This window comes from Elgaria multicarinata, chromosome 12 (assembly GCF_023053635.1).
Source record: "Elgaria multicarinata webbii isolate HBS135686 ecotype San Diego chromosome 12, rElgMul1.1.pri, whole genome shotgun sequence".
Lineage (NCBI taxonomy): Eukaryota > Metazoa > Chordata > Lepidosauria > Squamata > Anguidae > Elgaria > Elgaria multicarinata.
The window spans coordinates 10,032,900-10,048,870 of NC_086182.1; the positions used below are offsets into that span (position 1 = coordinate 10,032,900).

At 42.6% G+C, this 15,971-nt stretch overlaps 1 protein-coding gene across 3 annotated transcripts in view; it reads left to right on the forward strand.

Moving 5' to 3' along the window:
* Nucleotides 1–2,787: 2,787 nt before the first annotated feature.
* The window catches only part of BMP1 (bone morphogenetic protein 1), a 169,120-nt gene continuing 155,936 nt past the window's right edge, over nt 2,788–15,971 (forward strand). Inside the window, exons 1-2 of one of the 3 annotated variants that reach the window (XM_063139360.1) lie at nt 2,788–2,804; nt 3,083–3,255. In XM_063139360.1, the coding sequence (XP_062995430.1) occupies nt 3,114–3,255 (142 nt within the window). In that variant the 5' untranslated portion in view covers nt 2,788–2,804; nt 3,083–3,113. Of the gene's footprint in view, nt 2,805–3,003; nt 3,256–15,971 lie in introns of those variants that run through there. The other 2 variants (XM_063139362.1, XM_063139361.1) reach the window with 2 other exon arrangements.

A 15,971-nucleotide genomic window follows, 5' to 3' on the forward strand; every position in this document is an offset into this window, starting at 1 on the left:
TGGCAACCTATGGTCTCTAAGCATCACACCTTTTGTGTTTACTGCAGAGACAACCAAAGTGACAAAGTTTGACCTGTAGGTGTCACCCACAGTCAAGTTACATATGTAGTTTAACAAGTTCCCCTTGTGGCAATATTCCTTCACATTCAAACAATGGCCAGACTTGCACCCAATGCAGTATGTGTCGAATATGCCAGCCTGACACACATACTTTTTCTTCCTTTCAACCCACAAATGTCTGCTAGTGCTGTCAGTTATAGTATTCAGGCTAGGCCTACGATTACCAGAGCCTTTCCCGGTCAAGGCCTCCTGCTTCTTTTAAGAATTCTAAACCAGGCAGAAATTCTACCACACAGCTGCCACACAAGTTCTGAATTTGGATGTAGAAGGCCTCTGCTACAAAACCTTTTTTCCCCTCTGAGGTATTAGGAGATAAGAACTGGTAAACCTCTTCATGTGGGAAAACCTTTCCAAGTGGGAAAACAGGTGTTGAAGTAAATCCTCCCCTGACCTTAGTCATCTTATTTGCATCTAAACAACCGGAATCTGTTTGAGAATGTGTTTTTATCACCATATGTTGATCCAACACAGGATTATATCTCATGGAGGATAAGGCTATCAATAGCTACTAGTCATGATAACTATATTTTACTTCCAGTAGCAGACACAGTATGACCAGTTACTCTGAACATGAGGAGAGTGATATTCCACTCATGTCCTATTTATGGTCTTCCCACAGACTGCTAGTTGGTCATTGTGTGAACAGAATACTGGCCAAGACAGGCCCTTCATTTGATACAGAATGGTTCTTCTTATGCCCTTAGGTGCCTTGGTATTGTTTTAAATTAATATATAAAACAATATATTTTAAAAGCTTTTTGATCATCCTGCTCCAACCAAAGCCAGATTTTCTACAAGGCCTTTTAGATTTTTCCAAACACGATTATCATATTTTCCCAAACTCATGACAGTGTTGCCTCAGTGAATACTTTTACTTTAAAACTATTTAAATTAAATTAAAGGAACTAAAACTATTTTAATTTAGGTCTTTGCAATTTCAGAACACTTATTTATATATCGTTAAAATGAATAATCATGCACAGGACCATTAGAAACAGGTGGCCTGGAAAAGAGGTCCAGTTAAGGAAACCTGAAATTTAATAACATAGATGAAGAGTGTGGGATATGATGTTAATGAGTGAGCTGCATCTTAACGTCTCCAGAAAGGTATATATGATGCCAAGGAGAAATTTCTGCAAGGACACCTGTTGGTATATAGACTACAAGAGAAAACATTAGACAAAAAGTACCAGACGATTCCCCTGCCCATTAATTATCTAGTTATTCTGTACAGGTGTAATGCCTTTTTAATTAATTTTACTATATTTTCTTCGCAGGCGTTTTACTTCAAACAAACCGTGAAACAACATCTGTCTAATTTCGTAATGCTTTTTAACCGCAATGATCTGTACCCCTTATATTTCCCACACAGAAACTGCCCTTGCCTCAACCCAATTTGTTCGACAGGTGACGAAGATGAGGATGATAATGATGATGATTATTGCTATTTACAGTGTCCGGAACCAAAATCCATTCGCGAGCTCTCGGTTTCCCCGTAGAAAACCACAGCGCTAGACCGCCAAATCAGCCCTGCAAGGCGTCCGTTGCACGTCGGAATCCTGCACCGCGTTGCTCCGTGCAGCCTGGCGGGTGGCCACGTGTGCGCATAAAGTACGAAGCTTAAAGCACCCCGGGGATAACGTGGGGATCATCCTGGCCGCATTGCGTGGAAAGTGAACCCGATATGGGCTTTTGGCAGCATCGCTTTGGACAGGAAATACTTATATAAAGTGTGGGTTGTTAGGGTTTGCTTCGTTTTGCTTTAATTTTATTTATTTTTAAACTTCCCTTTAGGATTTTGTCCACCTTTTTATTTTTAAGTAATCTCCTGGAAGGTGCAACTCCCGCGCTTTTGTTCATCTCTGCCCTCCCCCCGCCAGCCCGCCCTTTATAGTTCCGGGGAACAGCAGCGCCACTTTGCGCCTTTGCAAAACAAACATCCGCCCCCACGGATCCCAATGCACCCATTTTCGGGGTGCGCCCCCCACTAGCAAGGGCCGCGCGAGTTAGCTGGGGGTTTTCTGTGTGTTTGCAAGCAACGCCGCTGCAGCAACAGCCGCCGCCGCCGCCTCGGTCTCCTCCCTCCCCACTCCCTCCTAAAGCAAAGGACTACAGCCTATTACTGCTTTAGAAATCCCCCCCCCCAAAAAAATATTTTTGCCGAGGGGGGCTGGGTGGGAAACGACCGATCTGTGCCCACCCAGGAAATGCAACTCTCCGTTCCCCGGCTTGCGATGCAACCTTTGGCTTCATTGCTGATTGCATGAGATATTTTATTTATTTATTTAAACTGTGCCTCTTCTCCTCCCCCATTTTCCCTGAAAAGGATCCAGGCTGAGTTAAAATGTTCTGCTCTGTCCTAAAATGCCCTTTCCTTCCTCTTTTCTCTCGCGCTCCCCCGCCCCCTCCATAAGAGTTTCTGAAGGTTTTTTCTTTTTTAAAAAATAAGCCCATTCTGGAGAGGTGGGGGTTCAGTCTGTGGTTACAAGCTTTGTTTACATTCCCAGCTTTCTGTCTTCGGGTCGGCAGGAAACTTTGCGGGGGGTTCTGATCATCTGCTCCTTCTCCTCCTCCCCCCCCCCTTCTTTGCTTTCCATCATCGCCATCCCCGACCTCCGTGGACGATCGTGGGGACGCAACCAACTAAGCCGGACCGCGCAAGGCAAAAAAGGATGTGTCCGTGGGTGAGTGGAAAGCATCTTTCTGAAGCTGTAAAGCTGCTTCGTTTACCCCCTTCTCTGGCTGGCCCAGTTCCCAGGGCTGTACTGCGATCAAGCCCTCCAGCTTGGAGGGGGCTGAGCTCTGGCGCTTGAACCCGCCTCCGCCAGATCTCATTTCCCTAAAAGAAAAAGAAAAAAAAGGAGAGAGAGGAGGAGGGGGGGGGGAAACCTCCCATCTCTTTCCATTTCTCTTTTTTTTCCCCTTCCCTTTCCCACTCCTGTTTTTTTTTTCCCCCTTCCAGTTCCGTGGAGCATTTCCCGGGACCTGCCAACATGCCTGCATCCAGGGGGCGGCTGTTGATCCTGTCCTTCCTGGTCCTGGGACAAGCAATGGATTTTACAGATTACAATTATGTCCTAGAAGAAGAGGAAGAAGATACTGATCCAATTGACTATAAGGACCCTTGTAAAGCTGGTAAGGCATTTGGCTTGGGAGGGGGTGGGGAGAGGCACCCCATTGCCTTCAATGCAGCGGCGGCTGCTCCTGCTGTGACCATCTCCTTTTGCAAATGTTCGCCTTTTTTATTATTGGGGGGGTTGCGGGGTGGGCGAAGGGGAAACGGTGGCCTTTTGTGCGTCTGGAAACTGCTTCGAGGCTCTGAAAAGGGCAAGAGCGGGGTTGTTGAACCTGGGTCATCCACATTGCCTAGTTGGCAGTGCAGCTTGCAGACAAAAGAAAAGAGGAAAGTTTTTTTCCCCTCCCTCCCTCCCTTTCTCCCTCCCTCCCATCCCTTTTTTCTTTCTGTGCCGTAAAATAACTCTTGGACTTTTTAAAGTTCAGACCGAGAAAGAAAGGAGTCTTTGACATACAAACTCCGGAGCTTTAGGAGTAATTGTTCATAGGACAGTTTCTCTCCACCACCACCACCTCCACTGCAGGAAATTAAGCTGTTTTGCATTTGCACACAATTGTGGATGTTTCTTTCTCCCTCCCCCCCCTTAACAGTTTTGTGTGTGTTTGGGGTCCTTTGTGTGATGGCAATGGCAGTGGGGCTTATGTATTTGTGTATATGTTTACCAAAGGGGGATGTTTTAAGGATTGAAGGAAAGTAAACTGATGCTAGACCAGGTATGAAGGTGAGGAAGGTTGCCAGGATGCAGCCTCAGAGGTCATCTGTTTATGTTTAAGAGGTGAAAGACCTATTCACCCTTTTCTCCTTTCTAATTTCCTCTGTCTGAGCAGCCTCTATGCTTGCTTTATAGCTGCTTACAGGATGGTAACTGTCAAAAGAGGCCAGTTTCTTAAGATCAGAAGGATTTCTAGAGATCACACATTCTTAACTGCTCAATCCAGCAGCCTTGCAACATTTAATTAAATAATATTGTATGTATTGCGGAACGCATCCAGATGGCAGTTTCACCTGCTCTTTGTCCTATCCTATAGTGTGACATATACCACCTCCATGTGACACCCTCACATAAACCTCCGGAAACTGGGCTGTGAGGATTATATCGTCTACACCAGTCCTTGACAGGCGCATGGATCATTATGGGACCCCGGGCAGATTACAACATCTTGCGTATGTGTAGCACAGGGCAGGGGTCAAACTTTCTAAAACAGTGCAACTGAGCCATAACTTATGAGTCCTCTGGACCTGTAAATAAAGGGCCCACATCTTCTTTGCTAGCCTAAAGGGGCGTAATGTCACTGAACCTGAGCCCTGCTGAACAGCATTTTAATCCAGCTACCAACACAATCAGTGGTGGAGCTCTCAGTGACTTTTGACAGTGCCAGCTCAGCAGCTGTTGAAGCAAGAATAGGCTGAAAGGCTTTTACATTTTTCTTCCTCTTCCCTGCCTCCCCCTTTCATTCAAACAGCTGCAGAAAGAAAAGTGTGAAAGAGGATGGGGCTGTGTGATTGGGTAACAATACCTAACATCTGAAGTAGAGCATTTAAATTGTTGATGTTTGTAAATGCATTTAAAGCGGCACTGTCTCAGGATTCTTCCAGAGTAAAATGGAGTGATAAATGCAGAATCAATTACTCTTCCACTCATCTGACAGGTGTTTTTAAATGATGGTACATAGCGTCTCCAAAATCACTGCATATTGCTATCTGTGATGCTATGCCTAACTCTTACAAAATTCCTCTTGGAGCTTTCTGTTTCTCCAGCTGTATAGCGCAAATTGCAGTTGTTCCATTTACCTTATAAAAGCAGCCTGTGTTTTATGAACCAAATGAGAGCTGTAGGAGCCCTGCACATTCTCATTTATAGCTCTTTATTTCAGTTCTGTTACGATTTACATTTGCATGACACCCTGCTCTGCCTCTTTAGAGAGAGTTCCTTACCTTTCCAAAGTTGGAAAGAATGAAAGAGCAGGTGTCCACATGGTCTAATTACATTGTGGCCCTAATACTTGAGTTAATGTTTGTACTTTAATGTAAAAATATAAAAGCAACCTCCAGAGCCTTAAGCATCCACATATTAATGGGTTATATATTCTCTTCCTTAAACTGGGAACAAAAGGTCTATGTTAATTAGAACCTATTCTGTCCCATGAGTTTGAAGCAGGTAACAACAATTTAAAGCAAAAGTAAATAAGAACAAAGTATAATACCCACTAAAATATAAAACACTATGCAATAAGGCTGTCCGTATTGGCTTAGGCAGCTTTATATTTTGGTTAAAATGCTGTTATACTTGTTTAACTTGGAAGTGAGGTACACTGAAATCAGGGTCATCTATTGCCAAATAAATGTGTTTAATATTGGCATTAAGGTAGTCTCTCAGAGCAGTAATAAACAGTGCAATCCTAGGCATGTCTACTCAGAAGTAAGACCCATTGCATTCAGCAAGTCTTACTCACAGGTAAGAAGGTTTAGTATTGCAGCCTATATTGGAGTAGACACCAGCCTGACTGCAGAAAATTTTTGCAACTCATTCTTGTCCACGTTTACTTGGAAGTAAGTCTCGGTGTATTTAATTGTACTTGCTCCCTAATAGGTATATTTAGGATTGCAGCCTAAGAATTTAAAGTCTCTTTATTGACACACAGTCTGCTGTTAGAAACTTAAGAGTCTTTAACAAACCCTCCTCTTCAGTACTATGAAGCTTCTAAACCTAGTTGATGAGATAATAATCTTGAAAATATGGTATGGCTTGTTTTCGCAAATCCCATTCTTTTGAAGTCCTTCTCCTTATTTTAAGGGTCTGAGTCATGATTTTGATTTATGTATACTATGTTAACGTGGCGTTTTCCTGGGTGGGCCTCTTTGCAGGACAGGATGACAACTTCGAATGTATGAAAGTGGGTGGGTTCCTCAGTAGTCAAAAAGTAAGAGATTTTTTTAAAAAGGGCAAGTGTATTGTCAAGGTGAAATTATTGATTTATCATTTAATAACAACAAAATTGCATAGTAGCATTCATTGTTGTCATCAAGACAGTCAATGAAATATCAATTAGTTGTATGGAAGTAAGTTTACATAATCAATAGACATCAAGTAATAGTATTAATTTGATTTCCCAAAGCATTCAGGCAGGTGCCTGCAAGTAGACTAACCACATACATAAATGTACATGATGAGAGAGAGACGCACGCGCACAGAATGCTCACAAGCGTTAATGAATAGAAAAGCCACCACAAATATGGAATGCTTAAATAGAAAAGGACAATTTATCCCATGTATTTTAAAAGGAGGTTCGCTTGGCACCTACATTATATGCTTTTAGACGCCAGGTGAAGACCTTTTTATTCTCCCAACATTTTAACAATCTATAAATTTTAAATAACATGGTTTTAAATTTGTAATTTTGCATTGCTGCTGTTTTTATCTGGTTGAGCTTTTATATTGTATTTTATATTATGGTTTTATACTGTTGTTTTATACTTTGAATGGTTTTAATTTTTGTGAACCACCCAGAGAGCTCCGGCTATTGGGCGGTATAAAAATGTAATAAATAAATAAATAAATAAAAATAAATAAAATACATCTTATTAAAGCTTCCAGAAATGCCCATTCATGTAAACACAAGTAGCTCATTAATATCCTCTTTTTTCAAAAGCTCAGCTTCAGTCAGTCAGAGAGCCACTTTGCATTTACATATAAATTAATTCACATATGCAGATATGAGAGTGTGCAAATTTTTCTTCTGGGAATCATGGCATCCCTGTGCCAAGATGATCCTAGCCGGGTTGAAGGAGACCTGGATGCTGACAACAAGGTTACTTAAGATGGATTAATTCCCCCTTAACTCTCTTTAGCCACCATTAGGGACGCAGTCAAGATGATTGAGAATGGACTATTTCCCTCATATTTGAGTGCATGTTTATGTGAGCAGCGGGGATTCCAGTTTGTCTTTGTGATTGGGAGTAGAGATGTGACATTTATTCCATACTGAAAGGATGCGAACCTTTTAAAATGTGTGGTGAGGTTTAATAAAGTGTACTGACACACCTTTTAAAATCAAGGTAAGTATTGTTTCAGTCATATAAGTACAGTTGGCCTGTAAGCTTCCTTTAGGGGTACAAAGTTCTGTTCCTTTGGAAGGTCTGATCGTGGTGTAGGTGCTGTGTAGATAATACAGTTCATTCCTACCTGGCACGTTCTATTCCTTCTACACACCTTTCTATAAGGCTGTACCTGTATCCAGTGCTTGGTGTCTTGATGCAACCTGGTCTTGTCTACATGTCACTGCCTGTTCCTGTCCATTCTCATCGGCGTACAGCACCAATTTGGACACTGCATTTTACAGCCACACCAACATGTCTAGCTTTAATGTGTCATATAATTGTTAGGAAGAAGTACTCATCTCAGCCTTGCAAATAAGTTTGTTTATTTGTGGCATTCATATACTGCTGAATATAGTAAAATCCCTCAGTGGTTCACGGTATTAAAAGATATTTAGATGCAATGTTAAAAATGCAACAAAAATACAGGAAGTGGTTCCCTCTTGCTCGCTGTGTTCTCTTTCCCCATGTTCGTCTCCTCTTCCCATTAAAACATTTTAAATGTTTTAATCAATTATATGTATTTTATGCCATTTGCATTTGTGTTGTACCCCACCTCAATCCAGAGGGAGAGGCGAGTAACAAATAAATAAATAAATTATTATTATTATTACTAGCTGTACCCTGCCACGCGTTGCTGTGGCTTAGTTTGGTTAAATTGAAAAGAAAGAAAAGACAAAGCGGATGTTTCTAATATGTTTAATTTCACAATGCTTGTGGATATACAATATTTTTAGTTGTTCCATTGTCTGTGTAGATATAGAGATTGTCTGGTTTGCCAACTCTAGAACACGCAACATATAATTGTCCATGTGAGAAGCAATCTGTGTCTAGATCTAAACTGCACAATTCTAAAGATTGGCCCTGAGCTTTGTTGATGGTGATTGCAAACGCCAATCGAATTGGGAATTGCAATCTCTTAAATTGAAATGGCATATCTGTTGGAATCATAGGAATGCGAGGAATGAGGACATCTTCACCTTTGAAAGGTCCTGTCAAGATTGATCTCCGACTATAACAATTGCCACTTCGTCTATAGTTGGAGCATTGAATCTTCGCACATGTTCTCTAACAGGCGTTTTGTCAGCATGAATAACAATCTTGTGTGTATCAGATGGCATCATGTCAATTGCTGTTTTGAACAAATGTACTAAATTGTTTTTTTCGTGAAGTAGCTGTTGCAGTTTTGAAACGATGGACCTTTTTATGCCGGTATAAATTCCGCAGCATGCATTCAGTTCATCATTGCCATCACCAATGAAATACATTTGTAGGAATTTATGTTGACTATCTTGAAACGGAAGGAAGGAGCCGGCTTTAAGATAAATTTGTCGTTTGACTTTGGAAGTTGGCAAAAATGGAGCTGTGATGATTTCTGCGCCAAACAACGCCATTTGGAAGCATGAGTTGTATTTCCTGATGTTAGATAGGAAATGCTTTGATTCTGCGGTATATCCGGCAAGCAAAGTTTGTAATGGCTCTGGTGGTTCTCCAAGTTGAGGCACTTTAATTTTTCCAGCAGCGCAACACATTCCTTTTGTTTCTCCATTAAATTTAAGAGCCTTGCAATAAGGACACACTTCAGTCACAGTGCCGATGAAAACATGCCGCCTCAAACTATAATCATCAGCTGGGTTGTACCGGAATGCAAGGCGATTGTAATCGTGTGATTGTTTACCACGGAGTCGTGTTTGACGCTGATGTGCTGTTTCTCGTTGACGTCTTTCAGCCACTCTCAGCCTGTCACATTCATTCTGTTGAGAACAAAGCAGATCTGAAGCTGTAGAACGCGATTGCCGTGCTCGCAACCGTGCATCCTCAAGTCTGGCTGAATGTTGCTTGGCTGGTTCCTTGGCACGTATTTGAGGCATTCTTTTTCTTTTTTTATCGTTTGCTGATGCCCGTTCTTCCTCAGTCTGATTTGCAATTTCTCGTCGCAGTGCTTCCGCTCTGCGAGCACGACGACCTAAATGTGATCTTCTGCGAGGCATTATTTGGATGAAGTAAAGCAGATTGTTTGGTTTTTTAAAAAGGATGTTTTTACGGTGAGGAGGTTAGTGGAAACTCCTGGCAGTTACCTTTCTTCAGAACGTGTAACTGTCACAGGTGTGACATCTATATTCACTCAGCCAATTGTGAGAGAACATGCAAATAGGAGAGGAGGCAGAGGCAGTGGATTGGCCTACTGGTTGGCGATGTCACAATGATCAGCAGGACTGGTTTTGAGGAGGCCTATTTCTTCGATTTTAAGACAAACTTTTGACCCCATATAGAACATAGTTACATAACAACGCTCGCATATTCGAATGCAACGTTGTGTCAAAATTTCAAAGCAATCGGTGAAGAACTTTCGGAGATATAACGTCTGTTTTGAACGAACATTTACATTTTTATTTATATAGATTATTATTATTATTATCATCATCATCATCATCATCATCATCATCATCATCATCCAAGTCTCCTGCATGCACAAGAGCTGGAGCTAAATGGGCTAGGCTGCTACCATTACAGCTATGAACAATACTGTGGTGGGGCATTTCTGCTCTCCCTACTACTAGCTGTTTAAGACTAGAAGAGAGACTAGGGATCTTCCTGGGAGCAATACTTATTCATCATGAACAAATCATTAATAGCAAGACTTACCTACTCGATTGCCAAGTGGTAAGTGTAACCAGGGCCGGACAAAACTGGTCATAGGCCCAGGCCAGATGGGAAATGTAGGCCCCATTTCAAACTGCTCATTAAGTATTTTTTAATCAGTTCTAAATACATATGAACTAGAACGATTTATATAAAAAGGTAATGGCAAGCACTTCCATTCATGATTTATAAAAGTCATCACTTCTTTACATTCAGAAATGCTTTACATGCTTTTGTCTCATCTCTGCTGGAGGTGGGGGGTGAAGACATCTTGGCTTTTTGGCTGTCTCAAAATGGAGTCAGTTCTGCTCACTCACAGGAGAGCTACTTTGTAACATATCTTTACCAAAGGGCCCCCCTTTGCCTCTACCAGGGCTCAGAGTAGGCCCCCTCAGAATCGTAGGCCCATGCCAACTGGGCCCACTGGGCCCCCTCTGCCCAGCCCTGAGTGTAACGGGAGGGGTGGTGTGTGTGTGTGTGTGTGTGTGTGTGTGTGTGTGTGTGTGTGTGTTGCTTTCTAAGCTACTGTTGGTGGTGAGAAGCCAAGCCTGCAACACATGGTGAACTGAGAGGTGGAATGTGGCATGAACTGTCAACCAGCTCTGGCCAGCAAGAGAAACTCTAAGGAGATATGTCAGAACAGCCAATATACCCTAGTGACCTACAAGTGGATCAGATGATGATGATTCTGTGACCTGTATAAAAATGTCTGGGTTGCCCTTGGAAGTTTGAATGAGGGGGAGGCCCCTGTCATGGCTGACTGCGCCCCACCTTCGCCTTCCTCCCTGCGCTGCCTTTGCCTCACCCTCCACCCTCAAGCGCATAGGAACTGGGTGTGACAGTGGCACCGTCGCAACTATCAATAGTACTTTATTATTTTATTTTTTATTACATTTATATCTTGCCTTTTTTCCTCCAAGGAATCCTCCTCCTCTCCATGTTATCCTCACAACAACAACAACCCTGTGAGGTGGGTTGGGTTGAGAGTCTGTGGCCCAAAGTCACCCAATGGGTTTCCATGGCCGAGTGGGGACTAGAACCCAGATCTCCCAACTCCCAGACCAATACTTTAGCCACTACACCACACTGGCTCTCACTAGTACCCCTTTGTAGCAACCGATGGCAGTTATGGCCAGAAAGCTGTGGGTAGAAAGGATTGGTACCTGTCCGTGATGGCTGTGCTCTCCAAACTGCCCTAGGTGATGGGATGCATGGAAAAGCAAATGCAGCGAGGAATATGGATATGCACAATACAACCCCTACTTTCTTTGCCACTCTGTGTGTGCAGAGGCTTGACTACTCCCACCCACCCACCCCGCAAATCCTCTTGGCAGAATGCAGCGCAGCTATCTCAAGAGTGCTCGTAAAAGGAGACAATTCATTTCATAGAACCATACAGTAGGAAGAGCCATCTGGTGTGGCCTCCCGCTGAGAAGCATTCCCGTCTGTTCACTAAACCCCCCCTCCTCCATCCATCTAGATTAACACATGCAACACAAACTGCAGTGTGACGAAAGCGAAGAGCAGGTGCGCTGTGCCGTCTCCTGGAATTCCTTGGATATGCGAGGCCAGCCGGGAGGTGGCAAACCGTTACCTGGTCCTGTGGGGTGTGGTAGCATTCACACAAAACTCCAGAAAGTCTTTGGCCCCATTCAGACAACACGCTAAACCATGCTGCTTAACAACAAAATGGTTAACGGAATGCAACGCCGTTATGTGCAGGCACAAAGTCACCTTGCAGCAGTTTCATCATCCTGCCTGTTTGTTTGTATGCGCCCAAAGGTGGCGGCTGGGCTGAACCTGGGTACCAAGCATGCAGTGCTGGCAAGAGAGCACAAGCTGGCGTTGCTTGCTTCAGCTAGAGGTTTGGTTCAAGGTCTTCTGAGGTCCCACCTCTGCACAGGAGGGCATAGGATTGGGCCATAAACCAGGGACTCATTGACTATTCAAATAATAGAAGTAGACCTTGCCTGGCAGTGTCCCTGGTTATGGTGTTTGTGTTGATGTCTTTTATCACCAGATAAGATCCCCCCATGCGGTCACTACTTGAAACTCTCAGTGTTTTTTGACAGTATCAGGTCAGGGTGGGTCATCGCCGGGAGAACAGGTGCAAATGTCTTCTTTTTCCACATTAATACCAATGGTGAGAAAACAAGCTGAGCTGTAGGCGCAGCATGCTTCTGTGTGAGCCACAGGCTATGTTAGCCTCAGTACTCTTTTGAAAACCCTTGTTATTGTGGAGAAAAGTGAAAATGTGACTGTGGTTTGTTTCAAACAAAGACTTAGTAGTCAAGCATGAGCTTTTCTACACAAGGCATTTATTGTGCGCTGTCTTTCGACAACATTATGACCCCACCCCACCTCAATTTTGCTTCTGTTTTTTAAGAGCACTTTCCCGGGTGTTTTTAGAGCAGGGAAAATGTATTATTTCTGAAAGCGAAATAAAGGGTATTCTCCAATTTATGTAACTGAGTTATTCTGCTATAGAACAGTGCCGCCTAGAGGTTATATGTAGTGGAAAAACAGGAATAGAAAATCTCTTTGTGCAGAGCTCCGATCTCAATTCTGTGATGAAACCAAAAGTAGATTAGCTGCCTCGTGTGGAAAAGCTGTAAGTCATGATACAGGCGCAAATCTTTTTAAGGTGCCACAAAAGTACTCTTTGTGGTTTTTTGCAGCAACAGCTTAAGCGGCCTACCTCTCCAGCAGATATATAACAATCTGGTTGATCTTTATAATTATTCTCTGTACTGAAGTGTGAGTGTGTGTATTTACAAGATCCACATGTGCAGGCTTTATCCATCCATCCTAAAAACCTTTGCATGGAGGACAGGGGGTGAGAATGAAGTTTCTTTCCTTCCCGCTAGCTTTGGATAGCCTTTGCCTTGCCCAGATCACTCCCAGCTTGGGTGAAAGGCTTCTCTGACATCCACTGCAGCTGCAGAGGACCTGCCCTCCCACTTCACTTCTGCTGGTCTCAGACCTGCAAGCCTGCTGCTACAATGGTAGGTGGCAATAGGCGTTTCCCCCAGAAATGCAACACAGCTTGAGGTCCAGCCAGCTTTGGCATTAGAAATCCCACATTACGGCCGTGCCCTTTCCCTAGATGGAAGCGGGTGTGTCAGTGGTGGGAGATGGGGGAACAAGGTTTCTTGGGTCAGCAAAAGAGTGTTGCTTTCCAAACAAACCTCCCTGTCCCTGGGCGTGACCCAAGGCTGTTGCCATAACAACCCACATGCCATGAAGAAACAGCAGCCTCCCCCCCCCCCCGCCCCAAACCCACTTGTGCTGCTGTTCATTGAACTCCTGGAATCTGCCAAAGAACTCCAAACTATCCCAAGTGCTTCCTAGTTCTATGGCTATTTTTCCATTCTGGCCCCCCGGTTGTGAAATGTCCTCCCCTTGGAGGCCCGACTGACGCTGACGCTGGTTCCGTTTCGGCACCAAGTTCAAGCAGGGCGTTTTTTAATCAAAGCCTTCCCTTCTGCTGCGCCCAGACTGTGGAATGGGCTGCCGGGTGAGATCTGCCAGTTTAATAGTCTTTCTGAATTTAAAACTATAAAGACGGATCTCTTCTGGCAGGCCTACCCAGTCGAATTTTAAGATGTCTTAAGATTTTAATAATCTATTGTTTTTTATGTTTTTAATCAGTTTTATGTATTTTATATTTTTGTATTCAATGTTCCCCACCTTGATCCAGAGAGAAAGGCGGGTAAGAAGAAATAATAATAATAATAATAATAATAATAATAATAATAATAATAATATGCATATAGTTTCAATTGTTTTCATTTGTTTTAAATTTTCTACTGGTTTTAGCTTGTTATTGGTTTGATACATTTTAAGCTATGTTTTATACTGTTTGATATTATCTGTGTGCCACCCTGAGATCCCAATGATATAGGGTGGGATACAAACACTTTTAATAAATAATAATGAATAATAAATAACAGTGTGCATCAACTAATCCAGGTTTGGGGAGCCAGAGCCAACCTCAGCTCTCCGCCTGTAAGGCTTGTGCCTTCAAACACATGTTTGTCTTAGTCACTCTTTATGTTTTAGGCGTGGCCCTGTAGAAAAGCTCAGGCGTAGCTGTTTTTAAAAGTCATTGTAAAAGAGGTTGTTCTTTAGGAGAACTTCCTGGCTGTGTTAGGAGATCTCAGGATATATTCCAAGTCTGTATGGTGGGATTTGCAGCCTGTCATGTTGAGAAAAGCTATAGGACAGGAGGCACTTGGATCTGTCATGCAAAAGTCCAGAACAAGGGGACAGTGGAGGCTGGAGGCTCCAATGTCAGTGGGGTGGTGAATCTGCTCCAGGTTTCAGTCAGAACTTGGAGAGCTCCTTTAGAGCTCTAACTGAAACCCAAGCTCTGACTGAAACCCCACTGACATCAGAGCCACCAACCTCCACTGCAAGGGAACAATCAACTTCTTAAAACAAATTATCTATTGCTGCCTTCTAAGGCACACTTGAACAAAGCTGCTTTCAGAAAGAAAGGAGAGATGGGGCAAGGGGGGACTGCTCTAGGGAGGACTCAAAGCACCACCACAGAAAAGGTCCCGTCTCTGGTTGCCATCTATTTTGTTTCTGACAGTGTATGTTCTGCATTTCCTCCATGGAGTTGAAGGCAATGTGTATGGTCCCGTCCCCTCTATTTTATCCTCACAACAGTCCTGTGAGGTAGGTTAGACTGAGTAACTGGGGAAGGTCACCCAGTGAATTTCATGGCTGAGTGGTGATTTTGAACCTGGATCTCTCAAGTTCTAGTCCAGTATTCTAATCGTTACACCATATTGCTTCTTGGGATCTGCCTTAGGCTAGGGTCTCCAGTAGGGATGTTGGAGAAATCCAGTTTCAGGGTGGAGCTCGGCGGTTCCCTAAGCTGTCTTGACTCAGCTTGTGCCGAGTTGGGCAAGCTTGCGGTTTCCTATAATTTGTGCAAATCGGCATTTGCAAATATGCAAAATCGCAGCTGGAAACAGTTACAGATATTGGGATTCGCTTAAAATCACAGCCATAAATAGCATGATTTGTGCAAAATGGTCCTTTATGCATGCAATTTTATGCATATTAAGCTATTTACAGCCACGATTTTGCGCAAATCACTATTTCTTTAAATATTGCCAGCTGCAATTTTGCACAAATCGTGACTTGTGGACCAAAAAAGATGCGAACTCTTGCTGGCAGGTTCATATTGGAATAGTCAGTCCTTTAGGTCTCTTAGTCTCAGATTGTTTAGGGCTCTAAAGGTCAATAAGAATCCATTCATTGTATTGAGTGGTGTGGAAATCCATAAAAATAAAAGTTCTGCATAATGAGTTGAATTGACACATATATAGATATGCATATATAATTCTACTAAACGGTTAAAATTGATGTAATTATTTTTAAATCAACATTTCTAGTTTAAATTGGATTAAAATATTAAATTATACTATTTCTTTTTTAGCATAAAATTATGCTGTTCCTTTTTTCTTTTCTTTTTTAGCATAGTTTAATTTTAACAAAACTAGTTTAATTTTAACAAAAAATTAAACTATACTGTTTCTGGTTTAAAATGAAATGTGAACTTAATACTTACAAAGACATTATAGTCTACACATATAGGCTTGAAACCGAGTTAAATCTGATTAAGGCCATTGATTTCTTTATGCTTAAACACATGTAATCCTATGTTGGGTTGTGTCCATAATGTCTTAAAACTGAATCAAGGGTGTCTATCTGATGCATTGGGGCTGTTTACAGGTAACAAGTACCCATTGGTTTAAAAACAAACCATGGTTTAAGCACTGAGTAGTTTAGATCCTTAACAGCCCAATAGTCCAGGTTCAGACATCACACTACACAACCTACAAAGGAGCTGATTGTGGGTTGTGCACTAAAGCAGAAGAAGCGAACACGCTGCAGGCAGCTTACCCACTTGTGCATGACAACCCAATAGTTTTCAAACTGATGGGTTGTTGTTACGAGCAAATCAAGTGATTCAGTTAAAGGCTGCTGTTCTGTATTTTTAACAAATATATATATATTGAGA